This window comes from Felis catus, chromosome D4, assembly GCF_018350175.1.
Source record: "Felis catus isolate Fca126 chromosome D4, F.catus_Fca126_mat1.0, whole genome shotgun sequence".
In the NCBI taxonomy this organism is placed as follows: Eukaryota; Metazoa; Chordata; class Mammalia; order Carnivora; family Felidae; genus Felis; species Felis catus.
The window spans coordinates 76,154,163-76,178,855 of NC_058380.1; the positions used below are offsets into that span (position 1 = coordinate 76,154,163).

General features: G+C 41.7%; 1 protein-coding gene and 1 pseudogene across 8 annotated transcripts in view; one reads left to right on the forward strand and one right to left on the reverse strand.

Moving 5' to 3' along the window:
- ASTN2 (astrotactin 2) overlaps positions 1 to 24,693 on the reverse strand; it is an 882,958-nt gene that overhangs the window by 151,745 nt on the left and 706,520 nt on the right. For all 8 annotated transcript variants that reach the window (XM_023242644.2, XM_023242646.2, XM_011288658.4 and 5 more), the window contains 2 exons: positions 8,313 to 8,446; positions 6,664 to 6,812 (listed from right to left, as the gene is read on the reverse strand). In XM_023242644.2, coding sequence (XP_023098412.2) covers positions 6,664 to 6,812; positions 8,313 to 8,446 — 283 coding nt within the window. The remainder of the gene's footprint in view (positions 1 to 6,663; positions 6,813 to 8,312; positions 8,447 to 24,693) is intronic.
- Positions 10,356 to 11,450, forward strand: LOC109493938 (annotated as a pseudogene).

Here is a 24,693-nt window from a genome sequence, read left to right on the forward strand (position 1 = left end):
TGTTTGGCTTTCCCAATAGAGTCCCAGAACCGACAGAGCAATGGCTTCTCTGAAAGAAACAAAGAGAGCGCCAAACCCAGGGGTGAGGGGCAGGGGAAGGAGACAGGGAAGGAGAGTGAGCATTTCAACAGCTAGTTCAAAAAGATATGGAACAGATGGCAGTAATAAAGTGTGGTGTGTTTGTGTGTGTAAAAGAGAGACAGAGAGAGGGCAAGAGAGAAAGAGTCCGTACACATGTATATCAGTGCACACACATTCGTGAGCTTGCAAATAAATAATTCCAGCACTGGACTCGGCTGTTGGTGAAAATCCAGAGATCAAAGGAGAAAACCCGCATTTCCTTATTCTGGCCTCACTTGGCCAAGTGTGTGAGTAATCCTAACTCTCCATCCAAAACAAGTCTTACACCTTGTTTTGTTGTTTTCTTCTGAACATTTAATTTTCCTTTCATTGTTTTTAATTCATAGAAATGAGAAGCAACTAAAATTTACTAGTACCTACTCTGTCCCAAGAACTTTACTACCTTCGATCTTGAAGGTAGCATGTTCAGTGATTGTTATTTTTCCCATTCCATGGATAAGGAAACTGAGACCTAGAAAAGATTATGACTGGCCCTAGATTTCTCAGTGCAAAGTGGTGGAAACTGAAAGCAGAAGCCAAGTTTTCCAAAGTCCATACTCCTTCATTAGGCTTCTATCCTCTAAGATAAAACTCAATCAGATGAGCTGGAATATTTAAATTTGAGCCAGGTGAAGTTTTGAGATGGTTGAGACATGGTAAAGATGACATAGAGTAGAGCCAAAAAAAAAAAAACAAAAACAGTTTTTCTTCAGATAGCCCCCAATCATCCATAGCATCAGTTGACCATGATACATTTTAGAAGGCTTATTATATTCTCAGCTAGTCTCTAGGGCTACATAAGACTAAATATCTATATCTATACACATATACATACATATATTGATATCTACCCATGAACAACTCAATTCATTAACACTGAAAATCTATGTGGGTCAGGCACTATGGGAGGATTCCAAATTATACAGAAATAAGTCATTATCTTCTTCTTTGTAGACAGCTACCCACTAAAAAATTCAAGAGCTGAACAATGGGGATAATGAAAGTCAAGTCACACAAGAAAGGATTAGAAGAACTTATAAAGATGGAAGTAGCTATGTCATTACCTTCAAACTTCTGAGTGACAGCAGGAAGAAGAAGGGGTGATATCTGTGTGGGGTGACCTCAGACTATTAACTAAAAACAAGTAAGCTTCATGTATATAAAAGAAAGAAAGAAAGAAAGAAAGAAAGAAAGAAAGAAAGAAAGAAAGAAAGGAAGGAAGGAAGGAAGGAAGGAAGGAAGGAAGGAAGGAAGGAAGAAAGAAAGAAAGAAAATAAATTCTTGGATCAGAGCATTGGTTCCTAGACAATCAGAAGGAAGAATCTTGGATTTTCATTTCTGGACCAGATGGACAAACAGCCACTAGGATTAATTTCCCCAGCTGCCTGAAACATAAAGAAATTAAAAAAGGAAAAGAAAGAGTATAAAACAAATGTTCAAACTGGAACTCAACAACAAAGGCCAGAGATCTTGAAAGATTGAAATTGAAAACAAATTATGTGAGCCCTTAAAATTTTCCAGATTACTGCCTTTAGAGAGTTTCCAGATCACTGTGCAGTGAGAGGGAGGCCTGCAAGATTCCCTGCACTGAGAAGACCCAGTTCTCAGTCTGAAGAGATCAAAAATGACTACAGGGATAAAAGAATGGAGAGAGGAGAGCTACACAAAGAGAAAATTGAGGAGATCTGTGGAGGGTCCCATTTCAACACTCACCACAGTACTGACTAATGAATGTAGGTGAGGAAACTACTACCTCAAGAGGATTAGATGGAACGCTGCCAAGTGTTCACATAGGGGCCAAAAATAGTGGCTGTTCCTACCAGCCATACTGGAAAATCTCATAATTCATAGGCCATTGTGTGGAGCACATAGAAGAATCTTGCCTCAGTAGTAAGGAATAATTAGCCCTAGACTAAACACTGCTCCAGTTCCAGCTAGCAAATCTTAAAAGTGAGACCCAAAAGAATAGAACTATTTCCAAGTAACTTAACTGTGTCCCAGAACAGAGTTAAAAAGTATAGGAATACAAAAATATCCAGCACCAACAAGGCAAAAATAAAAATGTCTGGCATCCAGTCAAAAATTACCTGGCATGTAAAGAAGCAGGAAAATGCAACCCATAATGAGGAAAGAAACCAATCCATTTAAACTGACTCAGACATTAGAATTAGCATATAAAGACATTAAAACAATTATAACTCTATTCCATATGTCAAAAATGTTAAAGTGTGTGATATATTAACAAGACCCAAACTGAACTTTTAAAGATGAAAATTATAATGTCTGAGACGAAAAATTTACCAGATGGGGTCAAAAATAGGTTAGACTTTGCAGAAGGTATTGAAGATCCATCCAAAATTAAACAAAGAATTAAAAAAAATAAAAATAGAATCACTTCACATGGCCAAAAACACATAAAATTAGAATCACTGAAGGAAAATAAAGATGGTCAGGAAGAAAAAAAATATAAAAAAAAATAATGGCCCCCAAATCTCCAAACATGATAGAACTATAAACCCACATATCCAAGAAGCTCAATGAACCTCAAGCACAATAAAATAATAAAATTGCTCAAAACTCGGACTAAAGAGAAGATCTTAGAAGCATCCACAGGACAAAAATGGTATGTATATACAGGGGGTCAAAGGTAGAATAAAAGCAGATTTCTCAATGCAAACAATGTAAGCAAGACAGAGAAGCAACAGTTTTAAATGACTAAAAGAAAAACATGTCAATCTAGAATTCTATATCCAGCAATAACAACTTACAAAACCAGAAGCAGAAAGAATCTATCACTAACAGATCTGAAAGGTAAGAAATAGAAAAAGACATCCTTTAGGAAGGACAATGAAATTAGATGAAAATATGTATGTGAAGGAATGATGAGCAGCAAAAATGATAACTACGTGGGTAAATATATAAAATTATTTTTTTCTTAAAAAAATAAAATTACTTTTCTTATTATTTAAATGTCTTTAAATATAATTATTCTTTAGGGAAAAATAATGACAAGTTATAGAATATAACATGCATATATATATATGCAAAATGTATGTCGATACAATAAAGGCTAGGAGAGGAGAAATAAAAGTATACTATTATAAGGTTCCTATACTATATATATAGTGGTATAATAACTTTGAAGATATATCATGATATGCTGACTATGCATATATAAACACTAAAGTAACTACTAAAATAAAAAAAGCTATATAGTTAATAAGTGAACAAAGGAGATAAAAAGGAATCATAAAAACACCCAATCCAAAAAAAGAAAAAAAGAAAAAAAAAAGAAGAAAAATGGGACAACAGAAAATAAGTAGCAAGATGACAAACCTAAACCTGACCAAAAAAAGAAAATCACATTAAAAATGAATGGTCTAGGGGGCGCCTGGGTGGCGCAGTCGGTTAAGCGTGCGACTTCAGCCAGGTCACGATCTCGCGGTCCGTGAGTTGGAGCCCCGCGTCAGGCTCTGGGCTGATGGCTCAGAGCCTGGAGCCTGTTTCCGATTCTGTGTCTCCCTCTCTCTCTGCCCCTCCCCCGTTCATGCTCTGTCTCTCTCTGTCTGAAAAATAAATAAACGTTGAAAAAAAAAATGAATGGTCTAAATACCCCAATTTAAAGGTAACAGTGTCAAATTGGATTTTAAAAAAAATATACAAAAGACCTAAATATATGTTGCCTACAAGAATTTTATTTTATTTTATTTTATTTTTGATAACTAAATCGAATTTATTTTTTTACATTTGATCAAAGATTTTATTTATTTTTTAATATAATTTATTGTCAAATTGGTTTCCATACAACACCCAGTGCTCATCCCAACAAGTGCCCTCCTCCTTGCCCATCACCCATTTTCCCCTCCCCCCCCCCACATCTACCCTTAGTTTGTTCTCAGTCCTTAAGAGTTTTAAAGTGGAAGCTGAAAATAATGACAGAACAGATTCTGGTCCATAAAGCCAGTCTCAATAGATTTAAAATGATTAAAGTCATAAAAATTATGTTCTTTGATATATAGTGACATCAATAACAAAAAGATGTCTGTAAAATCCCCAATATTTGGAACATAAGTAACATTAAATAAGTAGCCATAAAGAATCCATAAGTCAAAGAAGAAAACAAAAGGGAAATTAGAATATATTTTGAACTGAATGAAAATGAAAACTCAATTTATCAAAAATTGGTAAGCCACTAAAGCAGTAGTTAGGGGGAATGCTTATAAGAAAAATCTCAAAACAATAACCTCAGCTGCTACCTTAAAAATCCAGGAAAAAGAGGAGTGAACTAAATCCAGTTAGCCAAAGAAAAGAAATAATAAAGATCCCAACAGAACACAATGAAACGGGTAACAATAGTGAAAACAGATGAAACCAAAGTTGACTGGCTTGAGAAAGTAAATAAATTACATAACCTTTGAGCCAGATTGATCAGAAAGAGAGAGAGAGAGAGAGAGAGAGAGAGAGAAAGTCAAACTGCCAAAATCAAGAATGAGAGAGAGATCACTATAATTTCTAAATTTCCATGGGTATTAAAAGACTAATTATAGAATGTTATGAACAACTTTTTGCCAGTAAATTTTATAACCTACATGAAATGGCCAAATTCCTTGAAACACACAAGCTATAATCTGAATAGCCTTGTATCTATCAGACAATTAAATTGGTAGTTAAACCTTCCTACAGGGAAAGCACCAAGCCCAGGTTTTTTCACTGGTGAATTCTATTAAATAATCAAGGAAGAAATACTGCTAATTCTACCCAAACTCTTTTAGAAAATGGAAAAGGAAGGAAATATTTTGTGAGGGCAAATTTACGTTGCAAGGCCAGAATTAATCCTGATAATAAAAACAGACAAAAGCATTACAAGAAAACTACAGATCAGAATCTCTCAGGAACATAGATGCAAAAAAATTCACAACAAAATTTTAACACATCAAATCCAACAATATGTAGAAAGAAAAAAAAAGATAATGCATCATGACCATGTGGGATTTACTTACTCTAGAAATGTAAGGTTTTTTTTTTATCATTTGGAAATCCATCGATGTAATTTATCATATTTTTACATGTAATCTATAATATTCACAAAGAAACAAACTATATGATCATTTCAATAGGCAGAAAATTCAACATCCATTTCTAATTCAAACAAAAAAAAATCTCTCAGCAAACGAGTATTCAGTCTTCCATCATGAAGTCTGATGTTACATAAAGAATGAGCACGGTGCTGGAGTGAGATTTGGTTATAAAGCCTGACTCTACTAGGTACTGGTTGTAGGACTTTGGCATAAATCTCACACCTCTCTGGGTGGGATCCATTTACTTGATCTGTAAGCAAGGCTGCTAATCATTTGGAGAGTGAAGTTAGAAAAATGACGGCACTTGTTCCTCTGACCCCCGCCCTCCCCAAATCAATTTCAACAGGTAGCCATGCAGAAAAATACGTCCGCAAGAACTAAAGTTTCTAGGTAAGGGATTATAGCACTTGGGTGAGGCACAAAAACAGGAAAAGCGATAGTAAGCAGGTTAAGAAAGATACGATTCACTATCATAACCTCCCCCAAGATGGGACAGACCAATTCAGAGAGAGAAATCCTCCATGTGGAAGGAGAGAGAAGTGTGTGTGTGGCTTCACTGAGAACCCTGTACCCGCTATTGAGGCCCCAGAAGCTTTCAAGGCACCAGGCTCTCATGAACTCAAGCTTCCAACCCATCCTGGTGCCTGCCAGTTCCTACAACTCCAGGGGTCCCTGTGGGCCAGGCTTCACTTGGTTCCAGTGATGACTGGGCATAACCCAAGCATACAATACACGCTCACGGAAAATTGGTTAGTTTGCCATGTATCTAAACCATATTCTCAATGATGCTTCATTGTTAATTAAATTGACAGTGCCTTCAGATACAGTCAGCCTAAGCCTGACTACCACAGACCCAGACTCCTGGCCTGCCTTGAAGCCAAACCCGCTCCCACACAGCCAGTCTCCAGGATGGCACAGCTTCCTGGCTCTATCAGACATTCAGAATTCAAGGAGAGCAACTCAAAGTCACAACCAAATGTAGCACTCTGAAGAGTCCCTTTTCTCATCTCCTCCCGAATGCGTGAATCATTTCCAAATCCCTCTTCCCCACCACTGAAGACAGCTATCTCACTAGAGATGGTATGTCTCACTAGAAAAGACAATTCCTTGAGTTTATCTCCGTCCCAGAGATTATATACTTACAGACTCTGTTATTCAAACATGTGACCTGTAGGCCTTTCCAGAAAGGCAGAAAAGGTTAAATCCTTTTCTAAATGAACACTTAGATATATGACTTTAACGATCCATCTCAGAGAATCAGAAATTCTTTCCAACTACAATTTAATATCTTTCCCCACTGAAAAATCATATAAAAAGGCATACAGGTGTGGGCACCAGGTGACAATCACAAAACAATGAAATCTCAAATGCCTTCCCACATCAGATGACAGTAAGTCTCCAAATCCATTTCTCTCCTCTGTCACGCCACCCCAACAAAATGCGAAGTCATGGGCTTCCTACTTACCTGTATAGAGGTCTGTATCTGTGTATTCATCCACCTTCTTGTGCTGCAGAATATAGTCAGAGACCTTGGTCCCAATAGCTGGTTGAACATCCACCCACTCCAAGGAGACCACTGTGCTGGAGGGCTCTACTGTTGGGGACAGACGAAGCCTAGAAAGGGTGACGGGGAAGGTTGGTCATTTCCCAGTCAGCATTGGCTGGGCTCCAAAAGCGTGTGCACATCTCAAGATTAAAAGCACAGGATTCACCCTAGGCTCAAATCCTGTTTCAACCCACCAACAAGCCTTTGTATGGACTCTGGCAATTCATTATACCTCTTTCAGTCTCCATTTCCTTATCCATAAAACAGGGTTATGAATAGCTACCTTTCAGGATCAGTGTGGGATCCAGTAAATTAACCCAAGCATATGATATATGCTCACAGAAAATTGATTTTTCCATGTATCTAAACCATATTATCAATGATGCTTCGTTGTTAATTAAATTCACAGTGCCTTCAGATACAGCAGCCTCAACCTTCCTGCCATTCTCTCCAATCCCCCAACAGATCAGTCAGATCTATAACATCTTTAAATCAACACTCCATCAGAGAGGGCAGGAGTCCCAGAGAATCCTTTTATAAGTTACGACACAGCACAATGATTGAAGGTCAGAACTGGAAAAGTCCTTAGAGGCTGGGAAGTTCAATCACCTCATTTCACAGGTAGGGAAGCAAGGAAAAGAAAAACTATTTCTGAAAAGTCACACAGCATGTTGGGCACAGAACTGTGATGGTAATTTCCTTGTGCCCAGCCCAGATTCCTTCTCTATTTCCATTACACTACCTCTTCAAGAACTATCTTATGGTGTAATCTACCTAACACACACAAAGGGATGTTATGGACCTCTGGTTCCCCCATATTGGCTCTTGCTCCTCTCTCCTATGCTCCTCACAGCACTGTCTTAATCACACTGCATCAGTTGAGATGATCTTCTCTTACTTCCCTGAATGCTGAATTTCCCACATTGGGGCTTTCACATGTGTTCCTCCTTTTGCTTGAACCACGATGGTGCCATTTGTTGCCTGGAAAACTACTCTGATTCAGGTCTTTTCAGAGAGGCTTCCCTCCCTCCCCTCCAACTAATGCACCAACCACATTATTCTCTCCTAGCACCTCTTCATCTTTCTTTCATATATTTATTAGCTTTTTGAACTGTATCATATTTTCCTGTTTTTGCTTTGATATCTGTCCCCTCACTAAAGGGTCAGCTCCCTAAGTGCACAGGCTGTCTTGTTCACTGATGAATTCCCCAGTGCCTGACACACAGCAGGTGTTCAAAAATTATTTGTTGAATGAATGAATTAAATGACATTTCTTAGACAACATTCTACACCCTCCTTACCTCAGTAGCCCCAGTGACCAACACAGGAACTGATTAAGCAGCTGTCAGTGCCCAGTAAACGTCTCCTAAACAGATGAGCGCGGAAGTAATGATAAATGGAGGGGATCATTTAAAAAATCTGGTTTCTATTCTCCCCAAACACTCCGCTTTCTCAAAGGAGGAGGCAGGTCACAGAGACTTCAGGGATCTGGTGATGCACTCGGGGACAGGACTGTGAGTCCATGAAAGGGGTGGCCAGAGGAAGAGGGACCATGCACACATACGTACACTGGCTGTGGGAGGGGGCTGCAGTTGGGGAGCCCACTGGCATCAAAGGCGCTGAGGTCACATCTGCACCAGTCATCGATCACATCCCCTTTTCCAGAGCACCAGTAGGAGCTCATCAGTGCGCTCTTGAAGGCCTGGAATAAAGAAGGGCAGAAGAGATGATGATGATGATCATGGTGGAGAGATTGAGAGTGAAGATCCCAGGGACCAGAGTTGACCCAAGCTTCAGAGCAACCCACCTAGGCACAGGCCACCATGTCTTTCCCAAAGACCTAACACTCTGCCACCAGGTTCTCCCATTTTGAGCCATTCTCTCCCCCAGGCAGCCAGAATGGTCACTGAGGCAGGACAGTGGTAACAGCAACTGCTGAGAATCTCCTCTGGGGCCCAGCACTCTACCTGAATTAAATTATGTAATCTTCTCCACCCCATGCAATCGATATCACAATTATTATTATCGTCATCTCCCACTCTACCCATTGGAGTACTGAGGTCCACAGAAATAACTTGTCTGAGGTTCACAGCCAGTAACGTGATGGAGCTGGGATCTCATGAAAACAGTCTGGGCCCAGGCCCTGCCCCTCCCCACCCCTTTTTAATTGAAGTATAATTAACAGTGTTATATTAGTTTCAAGTGTACCACGTAAGGATTCCACAATTCTACACACTACTCAGCGCTTAGCACAGTAAGTAAAGTCACCAGACTTCTTGCAGATGTTTGGTCCATCTCACCTCCCCATGTGGAAACCTTCAGAGGCTCCCCCCAAGGCCCTCAGGATAAAGCCTAAGCTCCTTACTCTAGCTCCTGATGGCTTCCACGGGCTCATCGTTCACCACTCCTGTGATGTTCCCTTACATGCTAATGTCCACCCTCATGCCACCTCTAACATTCTCACCACAGTAAATTCCTATGAAAAGCGTGCTCTAAGTTAGGAGACAACAAATTCCTTCTGTAAAGGGCCAGAGAGCAAATAGTTTTGGCTTTGTGGCCAGGTAGTCTCTGCCACAATTAACTTAGCTTTGCCTTTGTAGCCCACAAGCGACAGAGACACTTTAAATGAATGGGCATGATTGTGTTCTGATAAAACGTTATTGACAAAGACAGGAAGCAGGCCAAATTTGGTCTAGGTCCACAGTTTGCTGACCCTTCCTCTCAATGATGATAAATGTTCTATAGAATTGCAATGTGCCTCGTTGTCTTTTTATTTAAAAAGATTTCTTTTCTCCCTGCTAGAATATTCCCTACTCCCCTTCCTTGTACTCCAAGGAAGGAAATATCCCTTTATTCTGGGGCTAATTCTTAAGTCTTGAATCATTCCCCTCTTCTGGACGCCATAACACGCTAGACCACACCTACTGCCACCTTCCCTTGCCTGTCTCATCCAACAGATTCCAATCACACCGAGGGTACGGGCCATGCCTTATTCACACAAGTATTCTCACAGGGCCTAGCACTGATATCCAGTCAATATTTACTGAATAAATAAATGGACACCGAAAAACATCAAGCTCATGTTCAGGTTCAGGTGTGCTTCACACTGTAGTCACTCCATTTACACTAATGTTTCAAGGCACTGAGGATTCAGCTCTTTTTTAAACTTAGAGAGCATTGATCTCTTTTCTCTTTGCCAGGTAACGGACCCTATGTCCTTTCTTTTTCTTTTATGTTTGTTACTTTCTGTGTACTTTTTAAATTTTTAAAATTTTTATTTGCTTTTTTGAGAGAGACAGAGTGTGAGAGGGGGAGGGGCAGAGAGTGAATGAGACACAGAATCGGAAACAGGCTCCAGGCTCCGAGCTGCCAGCACAGAGCCTCTTTGTACTTCTTAAATGAAAGTGTCACACTGCCTATAACCAAGGACACCTGATTACTCAGGTGTCACTTTTTCCATCCTACGTTGTCAAAGACTCAGGTGTAACATGTTTGTGTAAAGTAGGTCTGGGGTCTGCCTCCTTAGCTACCCAACACACAGATACAAAAGGAGGTAAGTAGCAAGGATGCTATTGTCACACCGTGCGTGACTGTCCTGCAGATCTGCCTCTTGTTTCAATAGTATTCGGCCAGAACAGACCCAGGGACACCCCTTCTTCCAGCCTCTGACCACCCTCCAACCTCTTCCAGTCACAACCTTCAGAACCATCTTCTCAGCCATCCTCTGTCTCCAGGACCAGGCAACACTGCGTTCTGAGCTTAGCTCCTTATTGCCAAACAAACATGAGCTCTCAGATTCTTCAGAGTTATTCTGTCAAAGTGGAGGCTGCCATTGACCACCGTTAGCCCTAACCACTAGGGTTAGGGTCGATATGCATCTGTGGGCCTCTTACACCTACCTCTCTCTGGGCTTCTATTTCCACCTTGACAGTGTAGCTCGGGAGGGTATGGGCCACTTCTTCTGCAAGTCGGCTGGGCAGAAATGCAAAGGCACTGAGTGCTTCTTGAAGATGCAAAACTAGCTTCTTGAAGGGCAAAACGTGCCCTCCTCCAAAGCATTCGAAAGCCTTTCCAAGATGAGTGGAGAAAAACTCTAGACACCATGGAGGTTCTGAAGAAGAACCTGAACCAGGCCCTCTTGAAGCTGCCTGCCCTGTGTTCTGCCCAAGCAGGCCCCCGTCTCTGTGACTTCCTGGAGAACCACTTCCTAGATGAGGAGGTGAAACTCATCAAGAAGATGGTGACCACCTGACTCACCTTATCAGGCTCGCTGCTCCCCTAGCTGGGCTGGGAAACTATTTCTTTGAAAGGTTGACCCTGAAGCACAACTAGAAGCAACTGGAGCCCAGCAGCCTTTGAGGACCCTCCCCTGACATCCCCCTGGTGTCGGAGATTCTGCCTGAGCCTCTCCCTGCAACCATTAGGCAGCCTTTTAACCACCCCAGATCCCTTTCCCAAGCCAAAGGCCAAAAGGAAACAATAAAGCTTTTTAGAGGAAAAAACAAACAAAACAAGAATGCTATTGTATTAGCCTCTACCACATTTCTCTAAGTGACTCTGATGAGGAGGCCCCAATACTCCTGCTGTGTGTTTTCACCCATATTCTCCACTAGGGAATAAACAAATGACTAATTTATCCTGAATTTAGAGTAATGATCTAAAGAAACAAAGAAGACCAGGGCACCTGGGACGCTCAGTAGGTTAAGCGTCCAACGTCGGCTCTAGTCATGGTCTCATGGTTTGTGGGTTCGAGCCCCATATCGGGCTCTGTGCTGACAGCTCAGAGCCTGGAGCCTGCTTCGGATTCTGTGTCTCCCTCTCTCTCTCTGCCCCTTCCCTGCTCTCTCTCTCTCTCTCTCTCTCTCTCTCTCAAAAATAAATAAACATTAAAAAAATTTTTAAATAAAGAAACAAAAAAGAATTATAGTGAAAGCTAATGTTCATGAAGCATGTAATACAGCATACACTTTAAGGGCATTAGGGTTGCCCTTAAAGGGTTGCTAGAGTCAGTAAACAAAAATACAGGATGCCCAGTTAAATTCAAATTTCAAGTGAACAACAATATTTTTTTAGTATATTTCTCTCAACATTTGCATATGCACCTAGCACTCTTCCTACTACAAATCAGAACCTATGTTAGAAACAAATGTCCACTGCTCTACCAGCACAGGGTGGGGGTGGGGGTGGGGGTCGGGGTCTCTTGAGGACAGAAAGCAATGGGATCACATGAGGTCATGCTGACTGATGGACCTCCTTCCTCCATTTGCAGGTTCCCCTTTACTACAATTAACGTGCAAAATGGCTCTGGGCATAAGATTCTGTAACATCTCCAGCCAGTACTAAGGGCTTACTTACTACCATAATGGCGAAATCTGGGGCCATGGATGAAAGTGACCCAGATGGTAAGAGACTGCTTTGACTCTAGCAATGAGAGGAGAGAGAACATCCTGTTTTGTTTGTGTATGTGTTTTTGTTTTTGTGTGAGTGTGTGTTTTGTAATCAAGAGTCGCTTGAGCTTGTGGAAAACAAAACAGGAAATCTCTCTGGACTTTGTGAGTTTCACCATCCAAGCTGCTCTTGGGAAGAAATCCTGCCTGCGAGTCTCCTCATCTACTGGCTCTTTCCCAAACCATGAGGAACAGAATGGGGACTGGTGCAATGGCCAGGCAAACCCTGGAGAGAGCACAAACATACCCTGATAAAAGGCCTACATCAAAGAGGGAGCCCTGGCTAGGCAGCAGAAACCAGCAAGGCATCAGGGCAGCATCACTCTTTCCTTGTCTCCAGCCCTTGCAACATCCCATCCCGAATCCAATTAGATCCCAGGGGAGGAGAATCATAGAACGTTCCAGCTTCAAGGGATTCTGTAAATCATCTAATCTAATCCATTTGACAGATCAGATACAGTGGCTCAGAAAGGCTAGCTGGCTGGCCCACGGTGAGAGAGCAACTCTGTGATGAAATGATTCTATTCCTCCATTTAATCGTAAAATTACCCTTTGAGATAGAGGTCCTATCCCCATTCACAAAGGAGCATGGAAGAGAATCCTGGCATCCTGGACTTCCCCAGGTCACACAGCAACAATAAATGCCAAGATTTCATCCAAAACATCCTTTTCAGCTGCTCTGTTTGAATCACGTGCTTATGCTCTGTTTGCATGCCTGGGCATGGGTGTGTGTGTGTGTGTGTGTGTGTGTGTGTGTGTTCTCAGAGGAAAATGAAACCTTACACTGGAGGCATTGTTGACTTCTGGCTTTTGAGTCAGTGCAGGGACTGAAGAAACAAATCCTGTACTTAAACAAGGGTAAGGACTACATTTGCATGATCATTCGTTTTCATAACAAAGAAATGCTTCCAACTTCTGGCTAATTAGCTAGCAAACCAAAAGGGGCAGGAGGAGTAAACAGCCACAAAAATGTTAAGCAATCAAAATAAACTAAGATTTATTTCTGACTCGATGGTTACTTTTCTATTTGAACTTGCCTCGTTCAAATTATTGAGTTATTCCTCTCTTTAAGCCTTAATTTCTCCATCTGTGAAATGAGGATGCAAAAGATACATTTTTGAAGGTTTAGTTAAGTTCAGTAAACATCCACTGAACTTCCTACTCCATACCATCTGCTGTCTGCATGCTAAGAAATGAGGTGAACACGATGCAGTAGCTAACTTCAAAGGACTCATAGTGTAATGCTGAAGACACAGACAATCGCAATGAATACGGTTCAAATGCTATGAAGTAGTACACAGAGAAGGCTGTAGGAATACCAAGGAAGGGACTCCTCCAGCCTTAGAATGTTGACAATGTCTTAGGAATCCTAACTTTAGTACTCTGTATTTGATTAAGATACTTGGGACCATCCATATAGAATGTCACTGAGCCCGTGAATTAAATTCCATACTCTATACTTACAATGACTGTATTTTTTACACTAAAAATCAGACTCAGAGGCTGACACCAAGTTTGTTGTTTCTGATTCTGAGATGATTCGGAGATGATTTTTCTGACCAAAAAGATGCCCTGAAGTCCTCACTCAAAGCTTAATGGATTTTGTTATCCCCACGGTGCTATTAAGATTGGTCTTGTGGCTGTCCAATCATTTTCTCTAGGCAACTGTCATAGCCTCTGGACTGGCCTTCGAGCTCCAAGGTCACCTTTTCAGCACCTCCTCTCCCAGCTTTCTAAAACATTCCTGCTTAGTACACTCTCTTGCCCAGATTCCTTCAAAATCCCACCTCCTTCTGGTTAAAGTCTCTCTCTGCTTCTTAACCTGACATTCAAAATCCTTTGTTGTTCAGCCTGTGGCTCCTCTCCCTTCTCCTCCCCACTGCACCCACTTTATGATCTGACACATGCCGAGCCTTCTCTTATGCTGTGCCTTTGTTCTGTATTGCCCTTTCCCCACTTTTTTCTCCTTGCTGAATTCCAGGAAACCTTTTGTCCACCAGGACCCTGCCATACTTGAGGAATTTTGTCCCTATACCTCCTCTCAATTTTTTCCCATTTCCCATTTCCTTGCAGTTTGCTTACTTATGTGTCCTTCTTACTTATTATACTGTGAACTCCTCCAGCCCAAGATAATATATTTGATTAATCACTGTGCCCCTGGCTCTAAGCAAAAGAGCAACACATAGTAGGGTCCCCAAAATGGGCGTTAAATTCCACAGATATGTACTAGGATGCTCTGCCAGGTATTAAGCTTATATACTTGCTGTTACTTTTCTTTTCTAGCAAAAGAGATGACAGAAATGCAATTGGTCACCATAAAAAGACTGACTCTCCATGAAGCCATTGAAAGTGCACTGGGGTGGGGGATGGAAGGAGAGAGAATCTCTTCTGGAGACATCTGGAATCACTGCTTGGAGGAGAGTAGGTTGATAGCTTTTTGCCAGAGGAGTGCTTGGGTCTAAAATAAGAAGCTCCTAGGTCCCTAGAGAAAGAGGGAGGAGGAGCAATGGGAATGGTTGACATCCTAGCTTTGTAGGGAGACTAATTCCTGAGCCCCTGTGGACCACACGTTTGATTGGTCAGGAGGGACTAGGATTGATGAACACAGAAAGAATTGAAGAGGACATCATAGGAGCGCTTGTGTGGAGGCAGAAATCATGGTTTCCAGCTCAGCCTGGACCTCTGGGATAGAATCTACCCGGGCCATTTGCCATCCAGTCATCAGCACACCCACTAGCAGTGGCTGCAGGAGGTGCCAATCACTCATTTTCCCAGCAGACAGAGGAGTTGGAGACCAGGGACCAGAGCCCCCATTCTTTGGGAATAGAATAAAACACTGTTGGTGTGCCCTGATCTTGAGGAGATTGGCTGGTCATCTTGTTATCAATCAATGACTGCAGAATTAAGCAGCCTGTGTAAGAATACATTTGGGGACAGAAGTATAATGTCTGGGGACTGAAATTTTCTTATTCTGCAACAGAGCAGGAAGGCAGGGATAGTGACTTTAAAATATGCCCCTAGATATTGCTGATGTTTCCTTCAACATGACATGCAATCTAGGTTCTCCCCCCTTGGGTCTGGACTCTGTAACTGCAGCCAAAAGAATCATTACTGCTTCAATTTCTGGCCCCAAGTCTTGAGAAACTGGCAGCTTCCACATTATGTCTCTTGGGATATTCACTCTTGGAGCCCAACCACCATGCTGTGAGGAAGCCCAGACCACATGGAGAGGCCACATGGAGGTATTCCAGCCAATGGACCTAACTGAGGCCACAGCCAACAGCCGAGGTCATCTGCTGGATATGTGAGCGTGGACGTCTTTGAGATACCTCCAGCCACAGCCACCAGCTGACTGCACCCACATGAGAGAGCCAAGTAAGAACTACTGAGGTCAGCCCAGTCAACCCCCAGAACCATTAGAAAGACTAATAAAATGATCACCATTGGTTTAAGTCAACAATTTCTGGGATTACATGGCAATAAACAACGGGGCAGCAGGTAATTTGCCTCTGACAATGGTGAAAAATTGCTTAGAGGAGGTAGCAACTAGGGGACAGCCAAGCAAAGGGAAGTACAAACCTTAGACTAGAGGGCTCTGACACGCATATGCACATACTCAATGCCACAGATCCCTGGTATGTCAAATCTAGAAGACTCCTGAAAGGTGATGCTGATCTTCACAATTCTGCAGACCAAGAGGCCCAAAGAGGGGAAGAGACTTGTCCAAGTTTACACCACAAGAATCTGGCAGAAAACAAACCAAGTTTCTCATCTCAGTAACAGTCACTACATGAGGCTGCCTACCTTTGGACCTGGTTCAAGCCACTCATCGGCTATGCTGCTAGACAGGAAACATAGTAACAACACTCGCTGAGAGTGTACTAAGCACTTTGATACACATGATCTCACTTAATCTTGTTGCCTTAGAAGGCAGATTCTGTTGTTACTGTCCCCATTTTATAGGTGAAGAAACTGAGGTTCAGAGGGTGCAATAGTCTATTCAAAGTTACCAATTAAAAAGTGGTAGAACAAGAACTTGAACTCAGGTCATTTGATCCTGTAATCCATTCTGTCAGCCATGACCATTATGAGCAATATTCTCACCGACTAGAGTAGCCAAGCACTTTTACACTTTCCATGTGTTACTCCTCACAGAAACTCTAAGTACTTTAGATATATCAGCTCATTTAATTTTCCCAACAATCTGTGAGGTAGGTAGAATTATTATGTTCCATTTTACATTTGTACCCAGGGTCATGGGGCTGGTCGGTGACACAGTTGGGATTTGAACCCAGGAAATCTGGCTCTAGAGCTTGCGCTCTGAAATATAAAGCCTCCAAATACACACTCTGATGGAGACAATCCATGTTTTTAAATATGATTTTCACCGCCGATTCCCTCCACCTTTAGTAGATATTGAGGTCTTCACTGTATCCAAATGAACAGACTAATGAAAATGCCATCTGTAATTTCCATTTCTGTAAGTCAAATGTCAGTAATGTCACACAGTTCAATGTAATAGCAGCCACAGGAGTGAATAAAATTCCACAGGAAGAGGAGATAGAACATGAAAAAAGCCAAGCGACAGGAGAATCCCAGGGACTCTAACCTTTTCCGACTAACTTGCTATGTGGCCTCAGTAAGTCATTTACCCTCTCTGGGCCTTATTGTCACTCATAATTTCTTCAACTTATGTACACACTGCACAGTATTGCTGGTTCTGATAATGTGTCCTGATTTGTGTCCGGGATTTTACTTTTCCTCATAACTGCCCACAGTTTTCCCATCCCCTTTAAAACTTCCTATCTTAGATGTACTGTCTGAGATCCTTTAAAAGTTCCTTCCAGCAGACAGAACTATGGAGACAGTAAAAGGATCAGTGATTGGCAGGGGCTGGGGGGAGGGGACGAATGGACAGAAGGAGCACACAGGATTTTTGGACATTTCAACTGTTCCATATGATACTATCATGGTGGATGCGTGTCATTATACATCTGTCAGAACTCGGAATGCACACCAAGAGCAAACCCTCACGTAAACCATGGACTTTGGGTAACAAAGATGTGTCAGTACAGGTTCATCAGTTGTAACAAATGCACCATGGTGCTGAGGGATTATGATGTGGTATGGGGGAGACTCTGTGTTGTGGGGGGGGCAGGGGGTATATAGGAACTCTTTGTACTTTATGCCCAGTTTTGCTGGGAACCTAACACTGATCAAAAGAAAATAAAGTCTATACTTTACCGCCCCTGATAGCTAACATGCTTTCTGCGGAAGAGGTCACACGGGCGATGAGCATGCCACGGATGGTTTCTGAATACAGGGAGGGGTATCATGAAGGGAAGAGACACCTGTTAAGCACATCCTTACTCTGTCCTGGTGCTAAGGCATCTATCTGTCAGCTCTCCTATGCCTCTCAACACCTGGTGCATGCTACAGCTCTCACCGTCTGCAGTAATCCTTCTAGACGAGCAAGTGTAGGACCAGAGAAGAGAAGACAGCAGCCCAGCGTTCCCCAGATAGAACACAATCGAGCAGAGAGTCTCCAACTCCAAACCCAAGCTTTGCCCCCTGACTTCCCTTGTCCCGCTCCTCATTTTAGCTTCTGAGTCAGACCCCTCTATTCACAAGGCCACACAGTGCAGGAATACTAACCGGCAAGGACCCATTTCCTATATGAGAAATTGTGCCGCTCAATCTATGGCTCTATAAATCACAGAAATGACACCTAATTTCCCCTGTCAGGATAAACTTCGCTTTTCAAGCCATTCTCCCCTGAATGATGAGAGCCCAACAGAACAGCTTGTTAATCTGGGTGACAGGGGGAAGACATTTAAAGCCAGCCAAGCCCCCCTTCTTGCCACACTTACTTCTGCTAATGAAAAAATATTAGAGAAATAAATATACAACCCACTGAGATGCTCCAGCATGGGGCACTGTCAGCTGTCTGTTTCTCAAGATGTACAGAGACAAGATGGTAAGGTTATATGATCCTCAGGCAAGGAGCTATTTTTCTTGTCAGTGCACCCCATACTTCAGTTCCCATCCATCTCAGGTAGAGGACGGAGTGCTAGGTTTCAACGCATTAAAAATAACAGTGAGCGGATTTGAGCACAACTATATGCCAGACACAGTGCTCATTGTTTTCCAGGAAGAGAAGCATTTTATTTGCACAGGAATGCCATGATTTGGGTATTTCTATCACTCTCATTACACAGAGGATGAGACCAAAGCCCCAGGGACTCTGGGTTCCTTTCCTATGTTACATAGACAATGTTTGGCAGAGCAAAATTAAATCTCAAGCTCCTCCCATTCCTAAATACATCACCACTTCCAGCTAATTTAATCCTGAAATAAGCCAGTATACTGGGTTGTACTAAATCTTTGAAAAAGTTGAAACTTAAAGTTTGGCTCAGCATGAACTAACGACTTGAACAATGTCACAAATCTAGGATAATTCAGAGTTAGGATTCAAACACCAAGCTGATTCCCGAGACTGAATACTTCTTCTCTGCTCCAGTCATTTTTCCTAAATACTGAAAACAGGTGAGGTTTGAGGGGCGTGGCATATTCTCAGGGTGAGCCAGGGTGACTGGTTAACCTTGTTTTGTTCAGTCCTAAGTCCTTACTGGCAAGAACAACGCTCCAAAGTGTGTTTCCAGGAACATGAGTTCAATGGGATGCTGATTTTAGGTTAAAAAAAAAAAATTGAGAGTGGTTGGAGAGGTTGTCTCTGTGGTCAAGTACACTTGGAAAAGACTGGATTTAAAAAGATAAGATTGCTCTACACGGAACTTTTCAGAGCCATTTATATGCTAGTGGTCAGTGGGAAACCCTAAGAAGGTAATGCATAAGATGCAGCATTTCCCAAACATCACTGTCTACAGAACGTTCCCCCCCCACATGGCATCTTGGTATCTGGTACTTGCCAGAGTCTTCTCCATATTGTGCTAACCTCGATTCTAGGCTGGATACAAAGCTCTCTGCCAAGAGCTTCTCAGGAAAGAGAGCTCATCCCAGCTCTGTCAGCAACTGTGCAACTTTGGCCAAGTCAGTCTCCCTCTCTGGGACTCAGTTGTCTCGTCTATAAAATAAGGGTGTTGAATATTCTTATTTCAGAGGCCCTAACCTTCTGGCAACACCATGAGCACTAGAAGGACCTGTAACTCACATTGATACTGCTTAAACTCCTGTCGAATCTTCCCCAGGCATCCAATTCAGATGCTTGCAGACTAAGCCGTAGGCCACTCTGATGACCTGAGCCCTCCATGACTGGCCTCCCTGGCCACAGAGCCTGCCACATCCCACTAGGTGGCTCGGAGTCATCTGGGTGCCTCTGTGCTGATGTCGGGCCCTCCGAATCTCTGCTCCTTCCAGCATCACCTCTTGCCACCACTCTTTTCAGACTCTATTCTCCAGCCATGCTTTCTCACCTCTAGCCATTCACATGCTATTTCCTCTCTAGGAACTCTTCCCCCATCCCATAATTTCCCCCACCGAGTGATCTATCAATTCTGTTTGGGAATAAGCTCTTCCAGGGAACATTCTCCAACCCCCTAAAGCTGGAATAGACCTCTTCCTTTGTAATACATCTTCTCCCACCTTCCCCTGTCATAAAACTTATTCTACTGTGTTATATTTTCTTGTCTGTTTCATTGCTCATCTGTCTCTCCTAATAGACTGTGTACAAACTGAGGTCGGAACTCTCCTGTCTGCTTTATTATTTAATCCCTAGCACCTGACATAGAGTAGAGGGGCTCAGTAGTTGATTAATCAATTCGTTTATCATAAATGAGCTAATGCTAAGAGCCCTAATCTTGTATCTCTTGTATCTCTTATCCCTTCACCCCCGGTTGGCCTTAGCTTAGAAGATTTCTCTTCTGCCTAGGGCCTTAGGATAATTCTCTGTTTCTTAACCTTTTCCATGCTCCTACCACATGCTAACTTTTTTTCTAAGACCAGCACAGGAGATCTAAGAGCCAAAACTCTCGATTTTTAAAAACTTTCCATATCCTCCAGTAAAATATGGAAGGGTTTTTTGTTGTGGTGGTGGTTTGTTTGTTTGTTTGTTTGTTGTTTGTTTTATCTTTTCACACAAAGAATCCCAAATATCAGAAAGGACCAGGACAAAATTACTTTGAAGTCTCTTTCCTAAATATTTATGCAAAATGCAAATTCTACTCTACAATAGACTTGAGTTGGTTTTCATATTAAAACAATGACATTTTTTCCCCCTCAAAATGTTTCTCATAGGGTGATATTTGGGCCTCTTCCCTCATTAATGACTGGAAGCACTTATTAGAACTTCAGATTCCCAGGTCAAACTCAGCAGCACTGAACCAGAATCCCGAGCGAGGTGCTGCAAAATCTGATTTAATATACTCGCAGGTGATTCTTGTATACTATTTGTTCAAGAATCTCATCTCTCTTTATCCTGTGGCTTTGGAGATATCTTTGCATATCATAGTGTATCCCTCCTGGATTAAGGTACTCTGGTTTGAGAATAAAAACCTACCTACAGGATTTTATTTTAATAGTTACCTTTCAGGTATCAGATACAAAGAACAGTTTGGCAGTCATGTTTGAACTAAATAACCTTGTTGCTTTAGCCAAGGGTGGTGGGAGCAAAGTCATTATTTGGCCTAAATTGGACTGATTAGATATTTTTGCTAGGAATTTAGATTCAAAGGGTCATTGGTCTGTGAGTGCTTGAACTGGCATGAGATACAAAGCTAGACTTGGCTCCGGGGTCTTGGCATGCTGAGCTACTTTCACAGAGACCAGAAAATATAAGAAAGGGAGTTAGAGAGAGAGAGAGAGAGACAGACAGAGAGAGAAGCAGAGACAGAAGGCTTTGGAGTTAGTTCTGAGAGTGTTTTCCTAGATGCTGGGGCTCTGCTGTGTTCTCTGTCCATGAGAAGTCACTATATCATTATAATAATTTCTCCAATTTTTTTCCCTCAGATGTTTTAGTGGGTTTCTACTTCTTACCAACAGAAGGGCAAGTATAAATATTCTGTTCTTGGCCTGGCACACAAGGCCCTTCCTACAGAGATGGCAATCTTTCTAGCCTCATGCCCCACCACCGAGTATACCCCAGTCCTACATACCAGTGACACTAAACCACCTGTCACAAACCAGACAAGCAACAAACTCTTCTCAGCTTAGAATACTTTTCTTCCACTCTACCTTTGGTCACATCACCCTCATTCTCTAAGACTTATCAACAACTGCAATCTTCTCCAGAAACCCCTTTCTGGTTTCTCAGCTCCCACTGCACCTTGGACAACGTATCTGCTAGTGAGCTACAATATTTTACTGAATTATTCATCGGTATGCCTGTCTTCTCCACTGAAATCTTCCTTGGCTTATTTTACCCGAAGCTTCTTGTACAAGGCCTGGCCCACAGCAGGTACTCCATACATGTTTGTCACATGAATAAGTGACACACGAATGAGTGGCAAACTCTGAGGAACAGAAGACTAGAAGCTCTTTGGATATCTAACCTATGTGATCTTAGTAGACCTTCTCCAACTCCAGGGCGATAGATTGTGCTTACATTGTTCCAAACTATCTCCAGACCATTTGTCCTGCCTGTCACCGAGCTGATAGCAGTTGTGAAAGTGATAAATAGCAGACCAATTATGAGCACCAGGAAACATCAGTTATAACTCCAGGGAGAAGATGCAGCCATATCAGTAGCCTCATCCATCTATTCATGAGTCATCTTCCCAAGGCATCTTGCCCTGTGACCTTGAACTGCCAAGGGCTTCTTAGTCTCGCACAAATCCAAGTTCTTCAGAGAACAGATCCTCCTCTCAGCCTGTCTCCTACAAGGCGTTGCTCCTGGCCCACTCAGTCCTAGAAGGGAAAACCTGGATGGAACTCATACTTTTCCTAAGGGAAGCTTTTAGCCAAGGCTCCCAGCCCCACCCAATAGACAAGACCTGTCTTCTAAGGCCTGCTGTCCTTTGACAGATAGTAACTCCTCTCCCCTGTGGTGAGAACATCTGGAGATGAGAGGCGGATGGGAAGGTTTCAAGTGGAAGATTTGTCCAAGATTGTGGAGTTTATGTCGCTAAATGCTAGCTTAAGTTAATGGTGAGTTTCTGAGTAAAGGACCGCAGAATTTCCTTTCTGTGGCCACTGGTGACCTCATTTTTCCAGTACGCCCATTTTCCCTTAGGAGGCATCTGAGGGAGGCAGTCTCTCCAGCTGATGAGGCTTCCATGGTTGGGCCTGTGGGTGGGGGCAGGGAAAGAAAGGTCAGAGGACAGGAGGGGACAGTCTAGTCTAGACTCAAACTAAGCTTATCTTTGCCTTTGAAAGGGAGGCTTAGAAATTTAGCTGGAGAGGTTATGAAAACGGAAATTTCTACCACATGCATTATAGTCACATTTCCATCAAGGCACGTTGGGACTCTGAAGTCTAGATCCCTTAAACCAACAAAGTTTATTATACATGCTGGAGGGAAAGCAAGACATGGAAGTCAAGAGTATGGTCTTTGGAACCAAACCCCTGGGTTCAAAGTTTAGTGTTATCACTAAGCAAATTGAACAGAAGTGACTTCAACTCTCTATGTTTCATTTCCACATGTGTGAAATGGGGATACGTTAATGCCTACAACAGTAAGGAATGTTTAAGGATCATTTGTAAAGTATCTAGCATAATGTCAGACCCATGCATGTGTCTATGCATATACATACATTTAACAACTAAGTGAATATTGACAAAGCCCTGGACTTGGATGTTCTCCACATGGAAGAAACATAATTATTATGAATTATTATTTTTATGAATTATTATTATCTATTATGAACATAGTAAAGTTGTTTACAATTATTTACAGACAAAAATTATTCTAGGCACATCTATGCTCAGAGTAATTTTTATTCTTTTTAATATTTTTTCAGTGGGGAAAAGTAAATCACTAGAAGGAGCTTCCAAAAAGATAATAAGATTACCTTTGCCTTTGGGGAGGTATGACTTTCCTGGTTTCTGTGAACTGACCACCCTTCGGGTTTTTTAATCAATGGATGCCTGAGGCTAAGACAATTACGATTTAGTGTGCACCTACTCTATGCTGAATGTTTAATCAGCAGCAAGAACAGAAGCAGAAGAGACAAGGAAGCAAAAAAAAAAGAGAGTGAAGTTGAAGATGAAGAGGAAAGAAGCTGCAACTAACACTGATCAAATTTTTAATCATACTAAGAATTTCTAAGGGCTTTATATAAATAATCCTACCTAAGCCAACAATAATTCAATGAGCTACATCATCCCCATGTTATCTGAGTAATAGAAATTCTGAGTAATAGAAGTTGTATCTCCATCGTATGTGGCAAAATAAGAATTTAAGCCTAGGTCTATCTGATACTTGAACCTTCTTTTCTTTACATCTATTATCATATATAATATCCAGAACAATCCTAGAAAGCAAGTCTTAAGATAAGACAATGGAGCTCAAGTAGCATAAGTTATCTGTACAATGCTATCCAACAGGTAAGCATAAACTCTGAAATTCAAATCTAGATCTGGGTGACTACAAAATTCAGACCTTCTCAATGACATTTCACTAAAATGCCTAACACCTCAAAATCTCATTGATAAGTCTGTTTACTTTGAATATAAGAAACACCCTCCTTGATATAAAATATGCATAAATATTTAAGTATATATATGCGCACACACACACATATATCTACCTATAGGTATATATCTATATTTATACTTTCTCCAGGTTCCTTCAAAATAAATATCTGAAAATTTGACAAACAAATAGGAAAGAAGCAATATGAGGGATGGAAGAGCCTCACTAATGTGTACTTCTCAATCCCAAAGCAGCCACTTACACTGCCATTTGCTGGTATTCCCTCTATTTTTTTTTTTAATTTTTTTTTTCAACGTTTATTTATTTTTGGGACAGAGAGAGACAGAGCATGAACGGGGGAGGGGCAGAGAGAGAGGGAGACACAGAATTGGAAACAGGCTCCAGGCTCTGAGCCATCAGCCCAGAGCCTGACGTGGGGCTCGAACTCACGGACCACGAGATCGTGACCTGGCTGAAGTCGGATGCTTAACCGACTGCGCCACCCAGGCGCCCCTCCCTCTATTTTTTAAGAGAAAGTAATAACTTCTGGTAAAGATTCAGCTTGGGCAAGCCAAAGTTGAAGGAGTCAAGCCCAAACTCTTTTAAGAGTGGATCCATGCTTCTAAAAAGGATTGAGAACAGGGCTTTGGATTGAGTTAACAAAAGGTATTTGTTGAATCACTTCATACCTATTAGAATGGCTATTATCAAAAAGATAAGATATTTTGATATAAGATGTGAAAAAGATAAGGTAACACCAACAAGTGTTGGTGAGGATGTGGAAAAAAAGGAACCCTTGTGCATTGTTAGTGGGAATGTAAATTGGTGAAGTGACTATGGAAAACAGTATAGCAGTTCCTCAAAAAACTAAAAAAAAAAAAAAAAAAAAAAAAAAAAGAATTACCATGTGACCCG